Source organism: Labrus bergylta, chromosome 10 (assembly GCF_963930695.1).
Source record: "Labrus bergylta chromosome 10, fLabBer1.1, whole genome shotgun sequence".
In the NCBI taxonomy this organism is placed as follows: domain Eukaryota; kingdom Metazoa; phylum Chordata; class Actinopteri; order Labriformes; family Labridae; genus Labrus; species Labrus bergylta.
The window spans coordinates 7882328-7909043 of NC_089204.1; the positions used below are offsets into that span (position 1 = coordinate 7882328).

At 43.9% G+C, this 26716-nt stretch overlaps 4 protein-coding genes across 17 annotated transcripts in view; 3 read left to right on the forward strand and 1 right to left on the reverse strand.

The window, feature by feature from the left end:
* Nucleotides 1–4698, forward strand: part of ablim1a (actin binding LIM protein 1a) — a 56219-nt gene extending 51521 nt beyond the window's left edge. For 8 of the 13 annotated variants that reach the window (XR_010667025.1, XR_010667021.1, XR_010667020.1 and 5 more), the window contains 3 exons: nucleotides 164–224; nucleotides 450–2060; nucleotides 3713–3780. Coding sequence is in view for 1 of the 13 variants with exons in the window: in XM_065959404.1 (XP_065815476.1) it covers nucleotides 164–224; nucleotides 450–457; nucleotides 962–1036; nucleotides 1980–2060; nucleotides 3713–3826 (339 nt within the window). In the remaining 12 variants the exon portion in view is untranslated. Of the gene's footprint in view, nucleotides 1–163; nucleotides 225–449; nucleotides 2061–3712 lie in introns of those variants that run through there. The other 5 variants (XM_065959404.1, XR_010667017.1, XR_010667018.1 and 2 more) reach the window with 5 other exon arrangements.
* Nucleotides 4699–4825: 127 nt separating this feature from the next.
* LOC109987216 (probable E3 ubiquitin-protein ligase TRIML1) lies at nucleotides 4826–13179 on the forward strand. 2 transcript variants are annotated; one of them, XM_065959408.1, is made up of 5 exons: nucleotides 4826–8186; nucleotides 9562–9795; nucleotides 10058–10104; nucleotides 10187–10329; nucleotides 10405–13179. In XM_065959408.1, the coding sequence occupies exons 2-5, from the start codon at nucleotides 9661–9663 to the stop codon at nucleotides 11001–11003; spliced, it is 924 nt and encodes a 307-aa protein (XP_065815480.1). In that variant the 5' UTR covers nucleotides 4826–8186; nucleotides 9562–9660; the 3' UTR covers nucleotides 11004–13179. The 2 variants fall into 2 exon arrangements, with proteins under 2 accessions (XP_065815480.1, XP_065815479.1); XM_065959407.1 differs by having other exon boundaries at nucleotides 4826–9795.
* A 493-nt stretch (nucleotides 13180–13672) lies between these two features.
* Nucleotides 13673–20341, forward strand: LOC109987245 (hyaluronan-binding protein 2). Its single transcript, XM_020638270.3, has 13 exons — nucleotides 13673–13875; nucleotides 14049–14154; nucleotides 14327–14422; nucleotides 14529–14639; nucleotides 14722–14838; nucleotides 14926–15036; nucleotides 16200–16371; nucleotides 16454–16551; nucleotides 17198–17621; nucleotides 18093–18235; nucleotides 18842–18976; nucleotides 19079–19224; nucleotides 19928–20341. The coding sequence occupies exons 1-13, from the start codon at nucleotides 13816–13818 to the stop codon at nucleotides 20093–20095; spliced, it is 1887 nt and encodes a 628-aa protein (XP_020493926.1). The 5' UTR covers nucleotides 13673–13815; the 3' UTR covers nucleotides 20096–20341.
* Nucleotides 20342–22123: 1782 nt separating this feature from the next.
* Nucleotides 22124–26611, reverse strand: LOC109987217 (nuclear factor 7, brain-like). The gene is made up of 7 exons (XM_029278110.2): nucleotides 25514–26611; nucleotides 24398–24790; nucleotides 24217–24312; nucleotides 23910–24143; nucleotides 23601–23623; nucleotides 23319–23452; nucleotides 22124–23235 (listed from the first exon to the last, which is right to left on the reverse strand). Exons 1-7 carry the CDS (start codon nucleotides 25703–25705, stop codon nucleotides 22673–22675), a joined length of 1635 nt encoding a protein of 544 aa, XP_029133943.2. The 5' UTR covers nucleotides 25706–26611; the 3' UTR covers nucleotides 22124–22672.
* Nucleotides 26612–26716: the final 105 nt, after the last annotated feature.

The following is a 26716-nucleotide window of genomic DNA, read 5'->3' on the forward strand; positions in this document are numbered from 1 at the left end:
ATAAACGACATTCTGAATAATGTAAACGCCAGGACACAATTTAACATCGAATGCATCTTGAACTGTAAATACCAGAAACTGCTGTTTCATTCTTTATTAGTTTTATACACATTAGAGCCGCCTGTTTGTTAACGCTGTGTCGTCGTTGTTTGTCTCCCTGCAGCCCCAGTCGACAGACTTCACTCAGTACAACAGCTACAGTGACATGTGTGGAGGAGGCAGAGGTGAGAGCAGCTGCCAGGAATAACATTTTAGTGACGATTTCACCAGAGCTAATCAGCATCAGTATAAATAAATGTCTGGCTATGTGTGTGCAGAACAGCGTGCACTTTGAATGATTTGCATAGTAACAGGGACAGCAGTGTTGCAGATAGCAGTAGCCTGACTGGGGAGTTTACAGCAGAACCATTAACTGTGAGTCTCATTTTCTGTCCCATGTTGTCCTGCAGAGTTTCAGGTATGTCTCTCATCTGCTTTTTCACATGGCATGCCTCCTCACCTTGCATCATAGATTTGCTTGCTCATGAGTTGCAAGAGACACCTTGACCCGAATGCACTCCGCCCACTCCTGCTACATGCTTGCATCACTGTTGGATTAAAGTCAACTACGGGGCATGGAGTGCACTGATTTCACTGATCATGCACCGCCCCGTAGCTGAGCCAGTGTTCTGTAAATGCAATGTACAGCCATCGCCTCATGTCTTGTTTTGTGTGTTGTTTACCAGTGTTATGACTCAAGCTAAATGTCACATATTTTCACTATAGAAGTAAAATCTGCAGAAACATTCAGAGAACATGTAAACCACTGCCCATCTTTATACTGAAGATACCGACACAGTATCCAAGCTACCCGCTCCATCCAGTGAAAACTGAGCCCACTGCCATGAGTGGACATATTCATGACCATTAACCGTGCAGACCCCTTCCACTATATTACATTTGTGTATGTTCTATTCTTTAGCACATTAAGGATGGCCGTGCAGCACTTGCAAGGATGGACAGGGGAGTATCTATGCCTAATATGTTGGAACCAAAAGCAAGTATCTTCTTCTTCTTGTCCTGATGAAAACATTGAAATATGTTTAAAAAATTACTTTGTTCACTGAAGTTCATTTTAGCGTCTAAACAAATAAACATGTAGCGACTCGTTTAGAGGAAGTCCGAGCTTCATTTGACCAAAAGGAGAGACCAGCCCAAACGAGACATAATTAGCATTTCGTATTTTCCCTGTTACCGTGGGGACTTTGAACTCAAAGAGATTTTTACTGGAGGTGAAAGACTCACGTTAGCTGGCTCCCTGATTTAGCATGCTGCTTCAGGAGCTGTAGCGCTTAGCATGCTGGCTTCTCCATGCTCATCTGCACAAAGCTGTGACTTAAAGCGGCTGGATACTGTATGCAGCATACAGTGGAGAATCCAACGCCCAGACTGTCAAACACACAACTCATATCACTATATACTGCCCAGTATATAAGAGTCTGTACGTTACTGTGTGGATATGAGTTGGCCTCGAAGAACTTCTAGCTGCTTATTGTTGAGCATTTCGGCTAAATTAACAAATTGGCCAGTTTCTAAGTCATGAAGACGTAGACACTCCCACGTGGATTTATTTGGCCTCCAGTCCTGGTGTTAGATCTATTTTGAGTTTGCATTCAAATAAAGCCTGTTACATAACTCTGTTTCATGTTTTTGCCCTTACCTGAACTATTGCACGTTTGTACACCTAAAGAAAGCGTGCACACCACAGCGCCCTGCACCCCCCCAACAACCTAAAAGCAGCTCTCTCTCTCTCTCTCCCAGTGAGCCTCCCGTCACTCTCCTGTTCTCCCACCCACAGTTCTTTCTGTCACAGTCAGAACTACAAACTTATCAGAATTTGATGGTTCTGTTTGATAGAAGAAATGGTTTGCAGTTTTTTTTAAAGTGTGACTCCAGTTTGGAGGTGTTACCTGTGCTCTGACACCTGTCTCCTTCTGAAGGTGTATCCCTATGAAATGCTCATGATAACCAGTAGAGGGAGAGCTAAACTGCCCAGGGATGTGGACAGAACCAGACTGGAGGTATCACCTTTCCACCTGACTGTCTGCTTATGATTTAGGGTGCAACAGATCACAAACCTTCACGGTTCAGGACGTTTCACAGATTTAAGTCCTGGGTCGGAACATTTCCCAGATTGGTAAAAAATACAAATATTGAAATTATGAATCGCCTCCTCAACTGGGCACGACTGTTACTGTTTTTTTTATAGAACAACACGTCACACTGCGTCGTATTAATGTGATGCATCCTCACATATTTCACTATATATATATGACTACCAAGGCCGCCCATACAAAGGGGGAAGCTTTCAGGGGCCCAGGCTCATGGAGGGGGGGCACATTAGGTAAAACGTGGAGCCCATTGAACTTCACTGTTAGGCCAGTAAAGTCGGGCTGGGTATAGCTATGTTAGGACCGGCACAAAGTCAGGATGCTGGAGAGAAAGGAGACATTTGACCCCATTGTTAACCAAAGTCAGCAAACGTTTTTCAGCCAGCCAGACAGAGGAGGCGAATGTTAGCCAGGATGCTAACGCTAACGCCTCTGTGGAGTCCCGTCAACGTGCCCATTCAGGAGTCCAGCCTTTCCTGTGAGTGGCCCTCTGACTCTAACTCTAACAGTCTGAAATATAAAAAGCGATTTCAACATTTGATTAAACAATTATATTTCAAACCAGAATTTCTCACCAACTTTACAAACAAATTAGAATTAGTGTTGGTCATTTGATCCAGCATTAGTTTATATCTTCTGTAACGTCTGGCGGCAGTGTGTTCCCCGTGTACCGGAGGACGGCAGAGAAAGTTAAACTTAAATGACCACTGCCTCCATACTCGTAGCTGCGAGAGAGACAGGAGCAGAGACGGCTGCAGCGAGAAAGAGTTCAAGCAAGAGGACGAACCAGAGGAAACATTCAGGAAGCTTTCAGAGACGACTGAGGGAGAGGAGGGGTCTGAAAAGAGACCCTAAAGTTTGGTGTTCATCCCAATGAACGAGACATGAAGTTGAATAAAGTTCAAAGTAAAAATAAAGTCTCTCCGCTCTGTTACAGAGCTGTGATGCGGCGTCGCTGTGTGTGTAGTTGGGGATCGTGATAGATGAAGGATCCCGAGGGTAGGGGTGGTTTAGACGGCGCCCTGAGATGTTACTTTTCAAATCCGACTAACTTTCCAAAATGACCAGCCCTACCTTTAACCTTCTGATTGTTGTCACACGCAGCCAGCAGCTGATTCCTGTAAAATAAACGACCACATGGTGAGAGGAGAAAAGTAGAAGCAGTTTGCAAAAAGCTTGCTAATTAATCAAAAATGGCTCCGACACACACCCACACAACTTAAACACAGCCTTCTTTCCACTCAGACTCTGCACAGGGATTTATGTTGAACCAAGAGGATAAGATTTTTATCAGGACCTGGATCAGGTATTCAAACCGGGGGTGGGGGTGATTGGGCCGTGATCTGTTGCACCACATGCTTCTGACTCTGGATTTCTCTGCTTTGTGTAAATAAACGTTACACAAATAAAAGTGTAGCCGTGAACGTGCAGTATCCATTGCTTTCTGTCATTTTTGCTGTGACCCTTTTTATGGCTTTCGGTGCTAATCTCAATCACCCCCCCTCCCCTCCCCTCCCGCCCCTCCCCTCCTTTGTTTTCTCCCCCTTTGTTCTCGATTCTAGCGCCACTTAGCACCTGAAACGTTCTTTGACATCTTTGGAATGGAGATCCAGGAGTTTGACAGGCTTCCCCTGTGGAAACGCAACGACATGAAAAAGAGGGCCAAGCTCTTCTAGCATGCACATTCTGTACATTCATCAGATAGCACACGACTTCTGTACTCTAGATGTAGGTTTTTTTGGGTTTCTTTCCTTTTCTTCTGGATCTTTCTTTTTTCTCCTGGAACACTGATGGAAGCTGGAGACGGACTCTTTTGGCTCTGACGCTTCCTGAGACTGTGAGCAGGATGATTTTTACAGTTAGCTGCACAGGAAACACGAGCGGGAATCTCTTCAGTTCAAATATGACAAAGAATGCAAATGACCGATAAATAGGGTCATGTGATTTGATTTGCTTGTTTTTTCTTCTTTCTTTGCTTCGGGTGGAAATGCTTTCCTTTCTTTCGTGCTTGTTTGTTCCTCCTCTTTGTTGCTGATGATTCCTGTGGAACTTTGTAAGTACATTCGAACCTCATGGCGCCGTTTTGCTCGTAGCTTGAACACGTGTCAGCTTCCCTCCGCTTGGGCTGAAACTGTTTTAGTCCAAAGTTTGCAAGAATCGGCTCAGTGAGTCTTTGAATTAAAAAAACAAAACAGAAACAGTGGGGGGGGGGGGGGGGCGGCCAGCTGACCCATCAGCTGTTTTAAGGATCTTCATAGAAATTAATCCACACGCCATCAGGCTCCTCCCCTCGCCGGCTGTACACTCCAAACATCATCCGACCCCGACTTAAAGAAAACGTCTCTCTTCTCAGGCCACACTCTCCCTTTATGTATCAGAAGGACACATCGTGATCTATTTTAACGCCCTATCAAACGTACAGTAACCGACCCGCAGATCAAAACATTCAGAAGCAGACTGTGTTTGGAAGAACTGTTTTATAAATGAAACCCACACTGCCATTTGTTGTATTGAAATCTAAGCCAATAAAGCTTTAAATCACCATGAACCATCGGATCCTGGGCTGCACCAAAGGGACCAACGTCTCCTTCTCTTCTTCTCTGCTTCCTGTCTTCACATTGCACCAATAAAAACACGGCGAGCTCAGACATGAGAGGACGTCTGAGTCAGCTGCTGAGCGGCTCACATTATCATTCTGATGTTATTTACGTTATCAGTTTAGAATTTACCAATACACTCGATCTGTCAGGATTGAATATGCAGTTCAAAGCATTTACACTTATAGTGTAGCTGCACAGAGAAGTTATCAGTCTCAGTGTCCAGCTTCATGTTTTCACCAGCTTTATTGTTTAAACACTGACTGACAGCTGACAGGGATCCTCATACTATCGTTAGCTAACAATAACTAGCTCAGTGCCTATAAAGAGGGGGTCCAGGAAATGCACAGACTGTTTTTTTACAATTTTACATTGTGGCCGAACCTGGTATTGCAGCGTCATGTTGCGCCATAGTACCCAAAAATAATTGTTCCCATAATGCCTTGTTTCCCCTTACACATGTGACTTGTGTCCGTAGATCTGTTAATATATGGATGATGCCTCCTAGGCTGTGTCAGAAATCACTCACTCATTCCCTACTCCCTATTCACTATGTAGTGAGTTTAATGCAGTGGACTATATAGTGCACTCACTCAGCAAAATTAAAAATGATTTCGGACACTATTTGCTCTCTCACCGGCCGCTGACAGTGACGTCATTGTTGTCGCGCAGCTTAACAACGGCCGAGAATCAATAACAACGGTAAATAACAGTATGAATTTCCGTGAGTCATTTACAAATACTAAATACTTATAAAATATTGAATTTTACATAATGAGACATATTTTCGGACTAAAACTAAATTATTTATGCTCACAGACTCTGGTTTCTCGTCTGTCATCATCATTAAGACAAACTAACATCACTAAAGTTGACGATCTTTTAACCTTTATTAAAACTGATCATAGATTTCAGTAAAACGCTCTGAATATGAACTTTATTGAGTTTCTGTGTTCATGCTGGTCGCTCCTCTCGTCCGTTTGAGAGCAGCCGAGTCAAACGCCTCTCTCTGCTCGTAAAAATCTTTTGAACCACAATGCATGATGGTATATATTGCTCGCATAGTGACCATCGCTCATACACTACTTTTCAAAATGCATTGTGGGATACATTGAGTGGACTATATAGGGTATGACCATGGTCACTCTGAATTTGGACAGCACTACAAAATAGCGTGTATAGTGCACTATATAGTGAATAGGGAGTGATTTCGGACACAGCCCTAGTGTCCAATGAGAGGAAGTGCATCTCTGTCGTGCCGTGGGGGAGGTGCTAAATTAGTCTGTTTTATCAAACTAATACATACTGTTCATAAAGTATAAACATATTTTACTGTAGTAGATTAACATCACTCAGATTCACAATGAGTTAAAACTAGATAAACACATTATTTATAATCAAACAAAATCCTTCTACAATCAACTTACAGTAGGCAACTGAATCAAGGATATAGCCTGTTAGCTCGTTAGCAGCCTGTTAGCTGAGCTAGCACACTCATACAAAATCCAAAAATTGTGTTTTTTAAGCTACATAAGGCATGTTAATACTCCTGAGGGGACCACATCCAATATCACGGAGATTCCCTGAATGGAAGTTGGGGTTGACTTGCCTCAATACACAAACGAGGCGTTAAGCCTTGAATTTCCCTCGGGATCAATAAAGTATCTATCTATCTATCTAAAGGCCTTTGCACACTGAGTCCGTTTATTTTTTTCGGAAATTGTTTTTGGATCCATAATCCGTAAAAAAAACATGCCTTACACACTTTTTTTTCTAGTATTTGCGAAAATTCTCAGTTTGAGACGAAATGTCTCGTCATCATCACGCAGATCAAACACACACACACACACACACACACACACACACACACACACACACACACACACACACACACGCACACACACACACACACACAGAGGGATGGATCCAAAAAAAGGAAGGAAATCAAACCTGTTGCAAGAAAAATAATGAGTGTTGTGTCAATCAGTGTTCAAACATGATCTAATCAACATGAGATCGTATTTCTTTTTTTTTAATGTGTGTCAATTTCGGAGGTAAAAACAGACTCAGTGTGCAATGGCTTTAAGTGTGGCGGGTAAAGGTCAAGCTAAACAAAAGGTGGAGTTCCCGAGGGATGAACCAAAACAACTCTGTATTCAACAAAAGACAAAAAAAAAGGTTCTGTCCACAACAAGAAAATCCACAACAAGGCACAAATAGATCAGAAGGAGAAACTCTGGCAGGAAGGTAAAACAAACACTACATATACGACAGATGATTAGACTCAGGTATGACTAACAACACACAGGTGAAACTGGTAAGGGCGATCAAAGAGGAGGGGAACACAAAGGCATGAAGTAAAACTTGACATGAAACATTAAAGGCCGACTGAGAACTCAGGAACATGACGGAGACGATCCTCACAAGGAGAGAGAGACAAAATAAAACAGGAAGCACGAACAGGTTACCAAAATAAAATACTAAACTAAACTTCAAACAATGAGCTTACGTTGGGAAAGAGACGTCTGTAAACCAGCGGATACATTTTTATTGGTCCATCAACCTCCCAATATGAACATTTAAACAAATATTATGGAGAATTGAATTGAGATGTCTCCCCTAAAATATCAAAATTAATTAAAAATGGACCAAACCTACGTTATATATTTGTTTTTGCGTACTTACATCATCTCAAATATTTACAACAGTTATCAAAGAGAAATCCTTCATTTTAGAGTTGTAACAGGATGTGTTTTGTAGCGGCGACCGCTATGACAGACACAACGTGTTTATCTCCCATGATTCCCCGCCAGCCTCGATGTCATCTTGATTGAGCCCCCAGGTGGTGGATTTACATACTATATCTTTAAATAATCCTTTTTAAAATCATGAGGTTCTAAAAGTCGTTAAAGCTGAAAAGCAGAGATATTATGTCGACATAATGAACGCAGATCAGAGCCACGGGACTACGACCCCAAGTGAGCGTGATCTATGGGCCCAGTAACGCCAAAGATCTGGGTACTTTTAAACACGGAGGTCAGAAGACAGATACCTGCGTCTCCCGTCAGTCGTTTTATGACAATAAAAAAATTAATTGGAAGTTTTTAATCTTGATATATTCTTGGGAACACACAGACTAATCTACCATTTAAAAACACAAAATACAGAAAATATCAAACATGTTTAATCAAACATTCAAAGGAACAGGAGAGTTGTTTCAGTAAATCTGTAGATCTACAGCCTGACTGAAAACTGCTTCTGCCGCCACATTTCCCCAAAAATTAGGAGAGTGAGTGGCGTCGGGAGAGTTTTGCTGAATGTGTGTGTGAAACCTTTTCTACAGGAGACGTTAGAAAAGCATCAGGAGTCGTTACAGAAACAAAGAGACGCGGTGAAGTACAGACTGAAGAAACTTTCAGCGCGGCAGTCAGAGATCACAGTAAGTCCAAAACACTCAACAAAACACTCTGACATCACTGATTTACAGAAAGTGCCTCATGATTAGAGCAGGCAGAAAACAAGAACCATGAGTATAAAATATGAAATATATTAAAATAGAAGACAAAAATGAAAAATGGAAATATGACGTAAAGCTAAAGTAAGAAATAAAAAAACATAATGTATTAAAATGTCCTTAAACTGATCAGTTAACAATAAGTGACCTGCTCTGTGTTCCTTACTGTGTTATAGTAAAAGCTCTTCTACGTTGTTATAGTAACGTAGTTACTTTTACTAGTTATAGTAAAAGCTATTCTACGTGCTTCCTGCTTTCTTACAGTGCAGATGCTTTTCTTCTTGCTCTCTGCTTTGCTTACATTCTTTTGCTGATATCTTCTATTTCTAAACCTAATTTAATCGACAGCCGGTCCTGGACATTTCCAAATCCTCAGGACTGTATTTTTTGATAGATACAGGAGGTCTTTAGCCATATGTTTAACATTTTTTGACCTCTGCATCGCTAAACACTTTCATTAAACAATTTTAAACAATTTTAAATTTTAACTCTGCACTGTAACTTTTAACTCTTTTTATATTTTTACTTTATTTATTTAAATTAATTTCATTTGAATTATTTTTATTTGAACATATTTTCAGATTTAATAATTCCAGTGATTTTTTTAGTTTTTTTTATGTTCTATTTTAATGTTTCTTTTCTCTCCTCTGTCATGATGCTTTTGATGTCTTGTGTGAAGCACTTTGAATTGGCTTGATGTTGAAATGTGCTATATAAATAAACTTGCCTTGCCTTACGGACATGTGTTGCAAATTATCATCCGCTATAAACACTCTGACACTTTCATTGGATTTATGTTTTCGGTTCGTGTGGACAATGGAGACACTTTACAAAAGAGCATCTGGGTTATAGGCTGAATGTGCAACATTTAAACATAAATGCAGCAGAAATCAATTATATCCTCTGAAATAACTGTTTAATTGAGGGACTAGAGAAAAGGAGAATAACATTCTGTACTCACTGCTTATTTGAATGTCATGTAAGCGTTTCTAGATCACGGTCATTTCGGGTAAATTTAAATGCTGTGTGAAGATACGAGCTAACTAAAGAGCGCTAGCATTCGCATGCTAACAAAACAATGCAGCACAAGTTGTTATGGTTTCCAGCTGGTGCTCAAGGGCAACATTTTCTGGATCAAAAAGTCTCATATTGTTCCTTTAATATGCAGGAAGAATTTCTTTTGTATTCTTCTCGTTCCTGTTGTCCACACTTCCTCGCAGCTGAGGTGCTGCTGACATTTAAAAAGACATTTACATGATTTAATGAAGTCATCAGTCGGTACATTTTATGCCCGTTTCAGAGAAAGTCCTCAGCAATCCGGGAGAGCATCGTGCAGAAATACCAGGAGATCCAGGCGGTCCTGGAGCAGGACTTGAGGCTCACCTTGGCACACCTGGAGATGGAGGAGCGGGCGGCGGTCTCAGCTCTGGACGCGCTGATGGAGAAAAACTGTTCTCTGATTCAGGAGATCGAGCAGGACCTCGCCAGACTCTCTGTGGTCCTGGACCAGACCGACACTGATCCGGAGACTTTGGTGATTTAACTTAACGGAGCAGATCACATCGTGAATTTGATAAAGGATATCTTCTTCTTCTTCTTCTATGTTTTTTATAAAATCATTTCCCCCACATGTATACGTGTTCATTAATGTTAGAAAGTCTGGATATGAGATTGTTGAGGTTCTGGATTCTGCTCGTGCTGCAGAGTGAAAAGGTCTGCCGTATGAAAACTACAAATATTATCACCTTCAACTTTTTTCTGTCTTAATCTTGTTTTTTTGTTGTTGCTGTTTTCAGTCTTTCTTCTCGTTTCCTGAGCATCACGATGTGGACACAGCAGAAAGGTAGGTATTGAAATCATAAAAGATGATTAAAATATGGAGCAGCATACCAGCAGCTGACGTCTCTGTGCTCTCCATCCTGCAGGGTGCTGGATCTGTTGAACAGGACCGACCCGTGCAGCGTGAGTCTGGATGACGTCAAAGCAGAGCAAATCCTGAACCTGACTGACAACCTGCTGCTGCTCGTCCACTCACAGACGCCGATCATCAAAAAGCTCATCAGGAGCTGTTAGTCTCATTTCTGCAGGTTTTATATCCAAAGATTCTCCTTTTACATGTTTTTGATTCAAGTTCTGTCTCCAGATTCCAGTGAGGTGAGTCTGGATCCAGAGACGGCCCACCCAAAGCTCATCATCTCCCCGCAAGGAGACAGCGCCACCTACAGTGACACCTGGCAGCAGCTTCCTGACCCACCTGTTCGCTTCGACACCACCCTCAACGTCCTCAGCGTGCAGGGCTTCAGCTTCGGACGCCATTACTGGGAGATCGATGTGACCGGGAAGACCTACTGGGAGCTGGGGGTCACCTACCCCACCATCCCCCGTAAAGGCCCCTCTGAGGACTGCTGGCTGGGGCGCCGGGGTGAGTCCTGGTGTGTGGAGTTCTTCGATGGGGAGTACACAGCCTGGCACGGGGGGGTGCCCCATCAGCTGCCTTTCACAAACTGCATCTGCAGAGTGGGCGTTCTGTGCAGCTTCCCTGCAGGACTGGTGACATTTGTCGAGGCAGAAAACATGACGCAGCTGTTCTCCTTCTGTGCCGGAACCTTCTCAGACAGCCTCCACCTGGCCCTGTGTCCTGGCCACGACCACAATGGCACCAACGCCAATCCCATTGTTATCTGTAACGCTGCTTCACCTACCAGTGACCTCGGGTTAGAGTCTCTACAGAAAAGCTTTTAGTGTATCCAAGAGGCTTCTTTCTAATAACAATCTACCATGATCTTGAGTATCCTTGAGTCTGATTGGCTGCTGGGTTTGCGTTACTTCCTAATAATGGACTGTTTCTAAGTGAACTGTTATTTCTTCATTAATGCTCTACTACGGAGCTCCTTAAGCACGGCGTACATTACGATTGTAGAAAAGTCGTGGTAGAATGTCAGCTCACACTGTTCGACTGAATTGTTTACGACGCACCACCAAAGGTCAAGATTGTGCTCACACTGTACGACCTGACCTGACTGCACAAACTCACACTGTTCAGGGTTAATCGGGACGGAGCATTCACAAAGTCAGTAAAGTTTCATTTGAAAACTCCCACTGACAAAAGTTGGAGTGAGATCTCTGTGTTGAAGTTGTCACCCTAAAACCCACCTGTTGGGGCGCCGGTAGCCTAGTGGTTGGTGCGTATGCCCCATGTATACAGCCTAGGCCTCTAAACGGGCCGTCTGGGTTCAAATGCTCTCACACTTAGCATCACCAACAACAAGCTAACAAGCAGCAAAATCATAAACAAATAAGAAGATACATTAAACGGGTACACATGCTGATGACATGTCGGGGAATCGTCCAGCAGCTCTGCTCTCACTGTGCGAGTGTGTGCAGTTGTACGACCAAAATATCAAACAACAAAGAAAATAATCCAACCTGTCAGGATCAGCTGACCTGAGCTGTGATCGGCCGCCATGCCTCAGTGTTCACTGTGCGACTAATGACGAGAAATCGGCCTGAAATTCTGTCATGATTTTAAATACGACTCAAAAGATGGGTCTTATATTGGGCTGATATCAGTGTGTGAATGGATTATTATGTACGTCACTTTGAATAAAAGCCTCTGCTAAGTGAATTGTAACATTGTAAGACATTTTCTTGTGAGCAGGAGTAAACTTCTGAAACACAACAGAAGCGTTTCTTTTTTCAGTCCATGTCCCTAAAAGAGCTCCGTACTCGAAACAGTCTGAATCTAAAACCAGAGCATTGAGGACGCAGTCAAATCCTCCTCATGCAATTTCTAAAAACTATAATCTTATTAAAACAATGAGTGAGTTGAACCTTTCCAAAGAGAGAGAGAGACTGAGAGACAAAAGCTCTTGTTAGCTCTTCAGAGCGGTCACCAATACCTGCCCTCTCTCAAGGTCAAACTCAAAAGCGTATGGTGCTGAATGATATTTATGTACAAACATGTCCATGAAGTTGTCCTGCTCTGTGAAGTTCACTTTTGATTTGTGTATGTTTGTGGAGAGAAAAATGTCCGCCCCTCCACTCTCTGCTGCTCGGATATTTATGTGAAGTCTTGACTGACGTGTCAAAAGTTTCACCGTTTATTAAAGTTAAAAACTCTCTCATGGACTCTGTTGGAGCCGCTATTAAATGATTGTTCTGCACAATGTGACTCATCAGAGTAGAAAAGGGACCATACATGTTGTTTTCATATGTATTAAAGGTCTTTGAACATGAGTATGTTTTCTGCCCTGCCTCAAACATACTGCCAGCTGCTGTTCAGGATCAGTGGCGTCGCTGAAGTTGGTGTTCTTCTTTTTAATGTGTGGCCCCAGTATCGCTCAGCATCAGTGTAAATCAGGGTGTCAGTGATCCAGATAACCTGAAAATACACCTGGAAGGGATCGGCATAATTCTGCGGCTCCTTTATCGACAGGAGAAACTCTCCTCCCTTTTTTCAGGAGTGGATGGACCCTGTGTTGTTTATCTTTCTTACAAGGAGTGAAAAAAGCACAAAAATCCTCTTCACCGCTCAATGGTTCATCGGGGCGAGTAGATTTATTCTCATGCTAATCACGATGAGCCATCGAGTCAGACAAACCTACTGTCTCATATGGGACCCAATGATGTGTGCAGAAACCTAAACCAGATAAAAAAAATACAACCCAGCATGGTACACTGAGTCGAACTGTTCCCCAAGGATGAGTTAGCAGATATTAAAAATATCACCGTAGTCAGTTACAGAGCTTGAGATTCTTCCTTGTAAACCAGATTTTTCTATATTTGGATGTATCCAATCTTCTCATTTTCAAAGTATCTGAACACCAACTTTAACTGTTGACATAAACCTGGACTCATTATTTGAGTCTTGTTGTCATTACGTACGGGTCTTAAAGTACAAAGATTCCTCTGAGCAACAGTAAACACAGTTTGTAGGTCATTGTCTGCAGTCACTAAGGAGGAAACGAAGAAGTGTATGCGACTGTATCATCCGCATAAAATAATAAATGTAATAGGACCCGATATTGACCCTTGTGGGACGCCATAGTGTTTATTTCAAAGCTTCATATCATTCCAGCATGCTTTGGCTCCTGGCTGATGTTGTATGTGTAAAAGAGACCAAAAGAGCACACAGAGATGTATCCTCATGTGTACCCACTCTGTGTGAATCCAAAGTCTACATCCAAACAAACATGCTACTTTGCAAACATGATCTCTGAGCTGTTGTGCTGCTTCGCTTTTTTTTATACCAAACTTCTTTAAATAATTCATTAATTAATTTATTTTCTGCAGAGACAGTGAACTTGATTTTGCGACTTTTATCTGCTCATTTCAAGTCTTGCAGGATGATCTGAGTTCTGCATGTTAGTCCTGAATAAAAAGAGGAGTTAAATTAGAGTCAATAACTCTGAGTCAGCAGCAGGGAAGGATGCCAGACACCCACACTGAACCAAAGGTTGGTGTCCTTACACAAATGTTTAGAAGAGTGTGAGTGATCTGACAGACTGCACACTGTCTCTGTACTCTGCTGGACGTCTTCTGATCGGCTGCTGCCATGAAGCTGAAGTTCTGCTTCTTGTTCGTCCTCTTTGCGGTGCTCCTCATACCGGCTGAGGTAAGTATTCACTGTGGATGTCATGCGATAAACTTGAATTCTTTATAGCAATGTTGAAAAGTTTGATGATGCGTTTGGTGGCAGACGAGCTTGTTGTCCATGTTTACGATTTTCTGTGATTCAATGAAATGCAACAACACATTATGACTCTAATGGGGTCAAATATAATTCAGCTGAAACATAAAAAGCACAAGAAACATCGCCATGATCACGACCACCAGGATCATGAGCATAATGGTCACGGCAAAAAGAAAAACACTTTTAAGGACATAATTAACGGTAAGTGCATCTTGGTTTGACCTTTGAGTATTTCAAATTTTTTAATTTAAAATGTATCATCCTTTAAGTGCAAACATTTGAGAGTGTCAGCGTGATAAACCTGAAGAATGTCCAGGTTTCATGATGGAAGAGAGGAAGACAACAGAGCTAACAAAAGATGAAAATGTTTCAGACATCTTCTTTTCGGCCGTTGATGGAGCTTCCGATGACGATGAGGAGGATGATGACGACTCAAGTGACTGGCTTTATGAACTTCAGGAGCCAGAAGGTGAGAGAGGCGTTACCCACAGACTCTGTCGAAGTGTTCAGACCACATCACTGCGACGCCACGTTTCTGAAAGACTTTTAACTCATCTTGTTTTCCATCTTCTCAGGTGTGTGCAATCCAAACCCGTGTCACCATGACGGAGTGTGTGAGCAGAAAGGAAAGAGAAAGTTCAAATGTGATTGCCCGAGACCTTTCAAGGGGAAGAAATGCCAGAAAGGTGTGAAGAGAATCCCTGTATAGTAAAACTGATGGGCTGGAGACTCAAAATGTAAATGTTATCTTCTATGTTGTCATCTCAGGTCCAAAATTTTGCCGTAGAGGGAGGTGTGGGCATGGAGAGTGCGTGCTGACCTCGGCCCCTCCGTTTTACGAGTGTAAATGCAAAGCGCCTTTTCAGCCCCCGAACTGCAGAACATGTAAGGACGATATATTTTTCCAAATAAGACACACCCACTCTTTCCCTCAAGTGTCCTTCTTGACCTGCTGATTGTTTCTGTCCAAAGATTCCCTGTGTGAGCCCAACCCATGCGGGAACGGAGGGACATGCGTCACAGAGGGAAAGGACTTCGACTGCCAGTGTCCGCAAGGCTACAGAGGACGATTCTGCCATGTCGGTAAATTCTGCACCGGACATTTAAGTCCATTATGTTTCCATCAACCCAAGTTCTGTTCAGGATCAGCAGCTGAACAAAGTGCTGCACAAAGGAAACCAAACAGAAAAGCCAAAATAAGGTTGTTAAACATTTTAAAAAATTGATACTTTTTGATACCACATGCTCTAAAACGATCTCTTTTATTTTAATGATCGTTTTTATCCAGAAGTACATCTGGTAGAGTCGGTCGTCTCTCAACTGGAATGTCCGGGGTTCGATCCCCAGCTCCTGCAGCCTCATGTCCGATGTGTCCTTGGGCAAGACACTTAACCACAAGTTGCTCCCGCTGTTTCGTCCTTGGTGTGTGAATGTGTGTGAATGGATGAGTTAACTGGTGGACTCTTTACTCAGCAGCCTCTACCATCAGTGTGTGAGTGTGGAGGTGTGACCTGTGGTGTGAAAGAGCTTTGAGTCGTCACTCAGTAGAATAGAAAAGAACTAAACAAGTTGAAGTCCGTTTACAGTGTACATCTATTTTGAAAGACATTGAGGTTGAAGAAGGAATTAAACTCTTAAAAGTTGCAGTCAAACTCCTGAAAGACTAAACCGAACGAAAGCACATTTTTGACTTTTGATGACATAAAAATACTGAACAATGAACGCTGTTTATTTAACCACACAGTGTATGTAAAGACGGGACTAAGAACAACAGTAACACTGACATGTTTCTGTGTGAAGCAGTGATCAGAGTGGGAGAAAAGTCATGCCTCAAACATATCGGCATTCAATAGTTTGCTTCAGAGGGCGCTGTGGAGTTGTGTTTTAAGTCTGGGTGTCATCCTCGAGAACACACTTTCAGTCCAAGCTCACATCAATAATGTCCCCCGGTCTGCATATTTACATCCATGCTACATTAATTGCCTCCGCCCGCCCTTCACACCTAACAGTACCGCCATGCTTGTTCACACCCTGGTTACCTCTGGCCTTGATCGCTGCAGCTAATTTCTCTTTGGTCCCTCTCAAGTCCATCCACAAACCGTGTCACTCGCCTCTCCAGACTGCCCTCCATTGACCACATCACTTTGAGGTCTCTGCTTTGTAAGGTGACCTCGGGTGTTTTGGGAAGCGTCTTTAAATCAAACTAATTATTATCATCATGTCTGAGTGTGTGTTATGCGTCTCAGGCCCTGACGACTGCTATGTGGACGACGGAGAGTCTTATCGGGGGAAAGTGAGCGAGACAGACGACGGCGACGAATGTCTCTACTGGAACTCTCACTTCATCCTCGCCAATGGAGTTGACCCCTTCAAATCCTTCGAGGACAAAGACGGACTCGGCCCTCACAACTTCTGCAGGTCAGGAGATAAAAAAAAACAAACCCTGCATTCAGATAACATCTACAAGATGATGCTGAATCAGACGCTGTATCTGATACAGGAACCCGGATGGCGAGAGGATGCCCTGGTGCTTCTTCAGACGAGGACGCCGCCTGCTGTGGGACTACTGTGACGTGGTCGAGTGTCCTGATCCAACAGGTGAGCAGTGAAAGCCAGAAAAGTGCGTACAGTGCATCGTTTAATTCTTTACTTATTGTGTAATTCAAACTGCAAAAGGGTTCAGATTTTGTTTTGTCTCTTTGGAAATCTAACCTGGTGAGTTATTCAGACACCTGCAAAAACTCAGATCTCAACAAATAATTTCTAGTCACAGATATCTCTTTACGGGAGCGCTGATGGCTTAGTGGTTGGTGCATGTGCCCAATGTGCGGAGACCGTGGTCCTTCAGGTGGGTGGCCCGAGTTCAGATTTGACCTTAGGCTTCTGTCCCTCTTGGTCTTGACTTGGACTTGATCCATAACTGTCTTGTTCTTGGCTCAGCCTTGTCTTGGTCTCCATCTTCCCTAGGTCTTGGTATGGTCTCAGTCTTGGTTACTGTGGTCTTTACTCAGTTTTGATTCATAAATGTCTTGGTTGTGTTCTCGGTCTTGTCCTAATCTCGGTCTTGGTATTGTCTTGGTCTCGGTTAGTGTTGTCTTTACTCTTGACTCGAATCTTAAATGTCTGGGACTGGTCTCGGTCTTGCCTCGGCCTGGGTCTTGTCTGTTAATCTTGATCAGGTTCAAATCTTCTCCTTCTACAGCATCACTCTCATTTTCTTATTCTGTCTTTTCTTTGTTTTCAGGTGTAACACCCACTGACGTCCCCCCTACCTCTTCCAGACCCACAGATCCACAGCCTCAACCCACAAAACCTCAACCCGCAAACCCTCAACCCACAAACCCTCAACCCACAAGTGACGCCAAACCAACAACCACCCTGCCCCCGACTACCCAGAACCCCAGCGAGGCTCCGTCCACTTTTCCTGCACCAACCACTCCTCTGATCCCCAGCACCCCCGCATCCCCTCAGCAGTTCACCACCTGTGGGAAACCTCAGCCGAAGAAAGCCATCACCAGGATCTTTGGGGGTCTGAAGGTGGCTCCAGGTGCGATCCCCTGGCAGGTGTCCGTGCAGGTGAGACCGAAGAACTCCAAACAGGAGTTCCAACACTTGTGTGGAGGAGTTCTCATCGAGAGCTGCTGGGTGCTGACGGCCGGGCACTGCATGTAAGTTGTAATTTGATGTTCCCTCCTATTGGATGTTCCAAGGTGTTTGTTTTAACTTCCGCACCAACAGCAAGCGAGACATTGCGCTCACACCAACACAGACAATGAGACCACATCCTTTCTGAAAGACCCTTTACACGTTCAAATAAGAAACGTAAATGAAAGACAAAAAAAAATTGAAACATTGATATAAGAACTGGTAGTTGTTTAAATTCTCATTCTTTAATACAGTATCGGCACTGATCGTCTACCTTCAAAAAAATAGTTTAGGGGCGGCGGTTAGCCTAGCAGTCACATTGCACCACCCATGTACCCCCCCAACATTTCCTGTCTCTCATCAGCTGTATAATCAAGTGATGAAGGTTTGTGTCACTGAGATTCCTGTGGGGGCTGAATCAGATGTTTTCACTCTTCTAACAATGGTCGTGTTTCCAGAGGTGTTGATGTTGCATGCTGCTTGTGTTTGCACAGAGAGTTGAGGAAGGACATGCAGGTGTTGATGGGGACTCTGTCTCTGGACACTGAGGAACCTTCAGAACAAACTGTGAATGTCGAGGAGGCGATCCGTCACGAGAACTACAGAGAGACTTCATCAGCTGTTTACAACGACATCGGTGACACATCTCTCTTCTCTCTCTCTCTTCACTCTCTCATGTTTAGTCCCACCTCTATCTAAATCTAAGGGCGGGGCTGCACGAGGGAGCAGTGGTTAACACTGTTGAGGTTCCTGGTCTGAATCCCCATCTGACAGGAGCCTCTCTGTGTGGAATATGTTCTCCTTGTGCATGTGTGGGTTCTCTCCAGGTACTCCGGCTTCCTCCCACAGTCCAAAGACATGCTCGTTAGGTTAACTGCTGACTCTAAATTGTCCGTAGGTGTGAATGTGAGTGTAGCTGGTTGGTCTTTGGACTGTGGGAGGAAGCTGGAGTACCCGGAGAGAACCCACACATGCACGGGGAGAACATGCAAACTCCACACAGAGAGGCTCCTGTCAGACAGGGATTCAAACCAGGAACCTCCTCGCTGTGAGGGGACAGCGCTAACCCTCCCCATGACAATCTGTCTCAGAATAAGATTTGGTGTCTTTTGATATTATCGATTATAATGGAGTCATTTTTAAGAAGAGCTATTGATGGCGTATCGGACATTTTGACAAGTGTAAACATGAAGAATTGAACATTTTGAATGTGTGACTTTTTTGTTGAAACTGTTGTTTAAAGCGTTGTTGAGGCTGAGCGGGGCTAACGGAGTTTGTGCCAATGAGACTCAGTTTGTGAAGGCAGCGTGTCTGCCTGACGCCCTGCTGCCTGATGGGATGGAGTGTACCATTTCTGGATGGGGGGCCACAGAGACATGTAAGACCACTTCTATAAAGTCGTCATTTCATTCACATATCTGAGCTGGGTCACATGCACGCTGAGCAGGATTTTCATCACTTCATCCAATTTGACTTGCAGCTAATTATGGATCCAACCACCTGTTAGAGGCCGACGTGCTGCTGATAAACCAGGACAAATGCAATGAACGTGCTGTTTACAACCGGGTTCTGGATGATTCTATGTTCTGTGCCGGTCACCTGCAGGGAGGCGTGGATTCCTGCCAGGTGAGTCCAGGAAATGTGACCGTTAAAACAATATAATGTAGGAATTCAGGTTGGTGCTCCTCGGCGCCCACTGAAGGACTTTTAGTGCAATTACACCGTAATAAAACAAAGTGAATAAACACAACCAGCTTGACGTCGGACGTGCAGCCTTCTGTTTCATGAAGCTCTGTCCAATGTGTAAAAGTGCGTCCAATATTTCCTCTAGATCAGCATCTATCTATCTCTCTCTCTCTCTCTTTCTCTCTCTCTCTCTCTCTCTCTCCTCCGCCCTCTCCCTCTCCCTCCCTCTCTCCCTCCCTCCCTCTCTCTCTCTCAGTCGTTGTATCAAACAGTACAGAGACGGGCTAACTGTCTGCTTTGTATCTAAAGGCTGCTGTGTGAACTGTAAAGACGTATGCGCTTCTCACCAGATGACCTCGGCCCGCTGACAAAGTTACATAGTGCTGAAAACAGGCGAGCGGGGCGCTCTGTGGACATGAGAGAGACGCCATTCTCCCTGCTGGAGGTTATTGTTCTATTAGATCGACTGTTTGAAGGTTGAAAAGTGACAGATTGTTGCTCTAAGTTTAGGTTATCACTCCAAAATTTAGGTTATCACTCCAAATATCAGCAGGTCGATTTACCTGAGGTAAAGTGTGTGCAGCAGCGGCGGCGTCCTGTGTGCAGCGTTATCAGCATCTGAAGCGTGTCTCGTGTGTTTCAGGGTGACTCCGGAGGACCTCTGACCTGCAATCAGAACAACACTCACTCTGTTTACGGTCTGGTGAGTTGGGGGGATCAGTGTGGACGGAAGAACAAACCCGGGGTCTACACACAAGTCACACACTTCGTGGACTGGATCAGGTCGAAGACTCAAGCAGCACCTGCATAAAAACAAACTCCGTAACCCACAGTAGGCCGACGAGCCAGTCTGTGAGGTCACATCAAGAGTTTTACAAACCTCCAAAAAATGAAGCGTTTGATCAAATTGTTGATGATTAAAAGTGTAGTTTGATCTTCACCTGTTACTCTCTGATAACCTGAAATCTTCTGTGAATCTAAATGTCAGAATGTTCTCCTCTTCTCAGAAGTTTTATTAAAACATATGACTGCCCCGAGCACATGAAGGGGAAAAGGCCTTCTGTTCTTATTTGTTGCACCAATATTTCCCAAAATTGATTAAATTATTGTTGTTCTATGATGGTTCTCACTCTCTCTCACTCTCTCTGAATCTCTTTCTCTTTCGGTGAGGATTATGACTGAAGATCTGAAGTTTAAGAAACAAAAAAATAAGATCTTTAAACCTTTGTGTGAATGAAGAGAAGGAATGCATCTAAATGGATTTCCTAAATGGAGATCCTGGAACTAAAACTCTGCTGTGCTTTCAGTGGAAACGTGACTTTAGGTTTATTTTACATTTGTAGTTGCTGCCTTTGATTCTAGATTTAAAGAACATACTTAAAGAACATGAGTACTCAGATCAGATTGTTTGAAGTCTCAGGAATGTCCTGGTTGATGTTGGATGGTTTGTGGCTGGTTCCTTCGAGGGAGACACTCGAGGTTCGAAAGAAGAAGCTGACACGTGGAGACAGGATTTTAAAAAGTACGTTTCGAAGACAGATATTACAGGATCCTTTGTCTCTTGTGCGGCGTTATCCCCGCTCATGTTATTCGACCTTCCTCTGTAGTTTCATGGCTCTGCAGGCCGCTGACATGTGATGGAGGCGTGCATGTCCTCTGGTCTGCTGAGCTGAGGGGACGCCCACTTACACTCGGGTCATTGACTCTGTGAACCACATCCAGTCAGACCGGAGAGCTGCGGCATTAAATGATCGACTTCACTGCAGAGCAGAACGCTCTCTGTGGATGGAACTGATACCACTTACTATGATTAAATAGTTCAAAACTGCACTCACTGAAACGATCATTAGAAACATAGATGAGTCAACGTGTTGGGCTGTCTGTGTCGTTGTCTATCCCCTCCCTCTCTTTTCTCATTGGCTCTTCAGATTGGTGCTCCGCCCAGCTCTCCGGCAGAGGACGGTTCTTTGGGCTCACCTGGCTGCAGCAGTACGGATAGTGGCAGTGTGGCCGGGGCCTAGTGGGGGGTTTTCTATCGTATGTAGCTGTTGTTTGATCCTTGTTGTGTTGCTCTTACTCTCTGATGTTTGTTGTTTTGGATAAAAGTGCCTGCTGAGTGATTTGTATGTGCAGGACCGGTGTGCTGAAACCTGGTCCTCTGTTTCTCCTTCAGTGGAGGGAGTGATGCGTGGACTCAGAACTTAGTTTATTAGCTTTTTTTATTTAGTCCTTCAAGCTTCGTATCGAGAAACCATCGGCTTCTGTGTTTTTCTGTAGTAGTGTTGTAGTCAAGACCACACTACCCAAGACCAAGACGTACCCCAGACCAGAAAGCTCAGAGACTGAGTCAAGACCAAGACTAAGGCAGGGCGAGACCAAGACAGAGTAAAAATACTTTAGAGTCAGAGTGGAGACCTTTAAAAAGTGGTCTGGAGACCGGTCTTGAGACAAAGACTGATTTTGAGTACTACAACACTATTCTTTATTTTATTCTTTAAAGGGGGGGGGGGGCGTCTAGCCTAACGGTTATGTTGCACGCACCATGTACAGAGGCCATAGTCTTCATTGTGCCGGCTGTAGGTTCAAATCCGAATGTCTGATAAATGCTCCCCAAATAATACAATAAATTCTTTATTCATTACAGGAAGCTTGTTCTCTGTTGTCAATTTTGGTGCTTTTTCTTATTAAATATTTACATTTTTTGTGGTTAAACTTTCTGGTCTCCATTTTTCCTTGCAGGTTTTGTTTTTAATTGTGGTTCCCCACTCCCCTTAGGAATTCGCGGGACGAAACAGTCAACCACAGCTTTCCATAAAACATGAATAAAACTAGAAATAAATCCATAAAACACAAAAATGCAGTATTTAATTTAAGCTCTCTCTCATATAACGTGAAGCATCTTAGCTCAAACTACAGTGACGGCCGCCTGTGGAAACTTCAATCATAACTTGTATTTCCTGTCAGCTGGAGGTCCGCTGATATTTCCTGCCAATGTTTTTTCATGATCAGAGGCGTTAAACAGACATGCCTGCTGTTGCCATTGTGATTTCAGACGTTGTCTTTTAGTTTGTGCAGACACAATCAGGGGGAAAAAGTCCTGAAGTCAGGGAATCGGCTCATGGCTCTGCTCTCACTCTGTGAGCGTGTTCAGTCGTACGACCAAAACTTCAAACATGCCAGAAAATCATTGGAGCAGCTTATCGGGTTGAAACCACACCGTCATACCGACCCCTTCATGAGTCAGTGACCCCCTGGACATGCCCCTGCTCTCACCGACAGAAGATCAATGTGTTTATTTGACTGATGATTGGGCAGAGAGTTTTTAAAAAATGCAATCTTTGAACCAATAGTCACTAAAGCCGGCCGTGGTTTGTCTTTAAATTTGATCTCAGAGGTCTTTGATGTAAAACAAAATGAGCGGCTGCTGGTTCAGTCCGTTCATGTCGATGCAGGGGTTCAACATGGGGAACAGAGGCTCTGTGCACTGCACACAGAAAGTGTGAAGCAGGCTCATAGAATCAGCATCATAGAACGACAGCTCCCCCTTCAGGAGGTTTGCGAGAATGCCCAGCTTCCTGACCCTCCTCCCCACTGACAGCTGCTTCTCCTGGGTGTCGTGACAGGCCAGGTACTGTCCATCTCCGTGGTAGATGCACCAGGATGTGCTGTTCAAATTCACGCTGGAAGAACTCTGACTCTGATGATCTGTTTTATCCCCTGACCCTGTGGTGACGCCGATCAGCCAGTACGGTTTCTCCTGAACGATGACCTCCCAGTAATGTCGACCAGCAGTGAAACTGTCCTGAGCCAGGACGCTGTACTGGGAGTCGTACGGCCGAGGGCTCAGAGCTTCAGGGACGGGCTGCCTCCTCCAGAACACCTGCCTCCTGTCACTTGATATCTCCAGTTTGGGATGGGCTGTGCTGCAGTCCAGCGCAGGAGAACTTAGATCTGCAAATAAAAAACCCACATTCAGCACACAAACACAGCGATAGAGGGAGTTTACTTTGGACTGAGAAAGGTCGGGTTCTGACATGACCACATTCGAGGAAAGTGTTGGGACAGAGCCACGGAGAGGTCATCCACCAGCTTCTCCACTGTCCTCATCTTCTCCGGGTCACAGAGGGCTCGGTCTACTTCCTGGATCGGTGCTAAATCCAAAGGGTCGCTGCAGAATCACAAGCAGAGTGAGAAAATCTTTCTCGTCATTTTAAGCTCTGCACACGAAACAAAAACACTTAAAATAATCCCTGGACAGACTTTAACTATAACTTTATGATAACTGCTGAAATCAAAAATAAGTGACATCAACTCACCAAAGACTCTGTGCTCTGATTTGCTGTTTGAAACAAACAGGTCATGCATTACTCAAATACTGCAACAATGGAAAACTATTAAACAGCATTTATAAGAAAATCGTCAATAATCACAATAAAACATGAATCAGGAGTTTGTCTTTGTGTAACATAGCAACCCAGCCAACATAGCAACCTGCATAAAGGTTAATATCAAAGTAATGTTGAGAGTCTATGAGGCCAGATGAGTTCCCTAAGTCTTGATGCCCCCTTTTCATTTTAAACTTTTAATATTAGCACCTTTCAAAGACGGAATAAAACATGAACCACCTGCAGGAATCTGAGATGGTTTGTTTCCTGGAGGAGAGATTTGCTGGAGGCTCTCAGTCTGTCGATCTCTTTAATGTGAGCCTCCATGTTTCCCCTCTGAGCCTCCAACCACTCTGTCATGTACGTCTCTTCTGCGTCTAAAATCTGCATCATCAGACGCTCGTCTCCATCCAGGACCACACGGATCCTGCTGTACTTATCCGACACTCTCTCCCTGATTTCTGCAGCAGACTTCTAGGAAATAAAACATAATGTTAAGGCGCAAAGACGGCTGGATTTCATGAAGAAACATTTATATTTTCTGTACCACTGTTTCTGTGTACAGTGACTCCAGGTCTTTGATGGTGTGTTCTGCTTCCCCTCTCCTCTTCAGCAGCTGGCTCATGGTGCTCTCCAACATGCTCTAAACACAGAAATACAACAGACCTATAGGAGTGACAAAGAATACAGTGATAACTCAAAGAACACACATGCCACAAATGATTCACCTTGAAGTCTGCACAGGCCTCGTGCAGCTGCAGCGCCCGGTGGTTCTTGTGCGTGCCGACCAGCACACACAGGCAGCACACAGGGACTCTCTCTTCTGTGCAGAAGAGTTTGAGCTCATCGCGGTGCTCCCTGCACTTCAGAGACAGAAGATCCCCCGTCACCTCCACCACCGTGTGCTCCCTCAGAGCAGACCTCTGCTGGTGCTGCAGGGCGTGGGCCTGACACAGCGAGGCGTCACAGGTGAGACAGGTCTTGATGGCTACAGACGGAGTCTCTATGCAGTGATCACAGAGGATCGGGGAAGATGATTTGGTCGCCCTGCTCTCTCTTTCTGCTGCTGACGTCCTGTTAGAGGTAAAGTCCTTCACTCTGGTCTGAAGGCTGCTGTTCACCTGCACATAATGTTTTCAACATGTTTGATACTTAAAAGGATCCAATCACTGTTATGTTAATGATGCACAGTATCTCTGACAACAATGCAGCAGCCAGTATGTCCTCCTTCTAACTTTAGATTCTGGTCCTGAATGCTCTGGATTTGTTTGGACCAGAGAAGGTAGACGGTTTTAAGGCACCCCCACACGGCCCTTTAGGACGCCCCTCGGTTTGTCAGATATGAGAGCAGTTATCAGGACAAACCAACAGGTGTTGCAGTGATGGAAGCGGGCAAGAGAAGTGGTTCAGATAGAAGTGATTGTACCCGACCTAAAAAGCCTCTGCATGTTTCTAATAAGCTCCACGAGCAGAAACGTGCTCAAACTAGGATCAATATTGGAGATGCTTTTGAAAAATGGAGAGAGGTTAGAACACAGAAAGGTTTACAGACCGATGCAGAGCTGGATAAACACTGAAGCTTCAGTGTCCACCACATGGGAACCTGTGTGAGCATCTACTCTAGAGAGGAGGGGGGCGGAGGGAGACAACTCTCTACAATGTTTAGAATTTTGGACTGCAGTACCAATTTTAACCACTAGGTGTAAGGTGTGAAATTAAAATTGCTTGTAATTCTTGATCATTTAAAGCAATAGTTTCCAAAATTGGGAAAAAGGTATCTTTATCTTTTGATTTCTACTAGAATCATATCACAGTTGAACATTTTGTCACCATGACAAGCCTACCTGCAGAGGGAGGTCAGAGGAGAGGAAGATCTGACACTCTGGACAGAAGCAGGGACCCTGAGCAGACTCGTCTGTCTCCCACACAGCCTGGATGCAGGTGAGACAGAAGTCATGTCCACACGGCAGCGTCACAGGATCTGTGAAGAAGTCCTGGCAGACGGGACACTTTAGAGATTCCTCCACAGTCCCCATGACTCGACTCTCACCTGTCGTAGCAGCTCAGGGAGCTCTGCGCCTCTGGACTCTGGCTCATGAATGTTTCACAGCCGCTCATGTGCCTCAGAGTCGGATTACTAAAGAGGAGCTGAGGTCTTCCAGCAGCGTTTCGGGCCATTGACTCTCAGGAAAACACACACAATGAAAGGACCGTTTCCAAAACACTGGATTAGATTAAATAAAAAAAACATCTAGATGTAAAAATCACGAGAAATTCAAACAAACAAATGAACATCTATACGAGATCTATATCTCACCTCACAATATGTATCATGTCTCCCTCTTTACTGTTAGTATTTTTGCTGTTTCTTTTTATATTTATTATAAATAATAGCCTACATCATTTTGTGGGATCTTGACAAACCGTTACACCGCACCTGCCTCTCCATCAGCTACGCTCCTAACTAACACGTATCGTTCATCAAATCAAAACTGATGAGTCATCAAAACATTCACCCCCCGTACAGTGTGTGTCGATCGAGACATGAACTAATCAGACCTATTTGTTTTTTTGAACCAGGCTGCAAACATGTTAATCTCTGCTGTAAAAACAGGCTTTTTAGAATGGGTGTGTATGTGACTTCCTGTGCTTCTGCAGCCAGCCTCTAGTGGACACTCAAGGAAATGTAGGATTTATGGCCCGACTCCCAGATTTCACTCATAGATGATTCTCTTTTAATGCAATATTTGGCGTTTTGTAAATTGTACTTTGTGTTTTTGCAGCTGCTTGTCTCGGCTCGGTCTCCCTGGGAAAAGAGGTTCTTAATCTCAATGGGACTAACCTGGTTAAATAATATAATAAAAACAGTTTTTACAGTCTTTGGTCTTATTTACAGTCTTTTTGGCCCTAATCCTCTTCCGTAGTTTCTCTCTTACCTGTTTATCTCGTCAGAAACTCATTCAACCGGCTTTCCTGACAACACACGAGTGCAGGGCGAATGTCATCGTACGTAACACTGAACGTAAACATGTACGTATCCATATAAC

Bases quoted from the DNA above. Each gene is read 5' to 3' on its own strand.
- LOC109987216 (XM_065959407.1), top strand. From the start codon at position 9,661: ATGGAGGAGCGGGCGGCGGTCTCAGCTCTGGACGCGCTGATGGAGAAA. The intron at 10,105-10,186 runs GTAGGTATTGAA...TCCATCCTGCAG, and splicing joins GATGTGGACACAGCAGAAAG to GGTGCTGGATCTGTTGAACA. The intron at 10,330-10,404 runs GTTAGTCTCATT...TTCTGTCTCCAG, and splicing joins CAAAAAGCTCATCAGGAGCT to ATTCCAGTGAGGTGAGTCTG.
- LOC109987245 (XM_020638270.3), top strand. From the start codon at position 13,816: ATGAAGCTGAAGTTCTGCTTCTTGTTCGTCCTCTTTGCGGTGCTCCTC. The intron at 17,622-18,092 runs GTAAGTTGTAAT...GTGTTTGCACAG, and splicing joins CTGACGGCCGGGCACTGCAT to AGAGTTGAGGAAGGACATGC. The intron at 18,977-19,078 runs GTAAGACCACTT...TTTGACTTGCAG, and splicing joins ATGGGGGGCCACAGAGACAT to CTAATTATGGATCCAACCAC.
- LOC109987217 (XM_029278110.2), bottom strand. From the start codon at position 25,705: ATGGGGACTGTGGAGGAATCTCTAAAGTGTCCCGTCTGCCAGGACTTC. The intron at 24,144-24,216 runs GTACAGAAAATA...TTTATTTCCTAG, and splicing joins CACTGTACACAGAAACAGTG to AAGTCTGCTGCAGAAATCAG. The intron at 23,236-23,318 runs GTCAGAACCCGA...TTTTATTTGCAG, and splicing joins CTTTCCTCGAATGTGGTCAT to ATCTAAGTTCTCCTGCGCTG.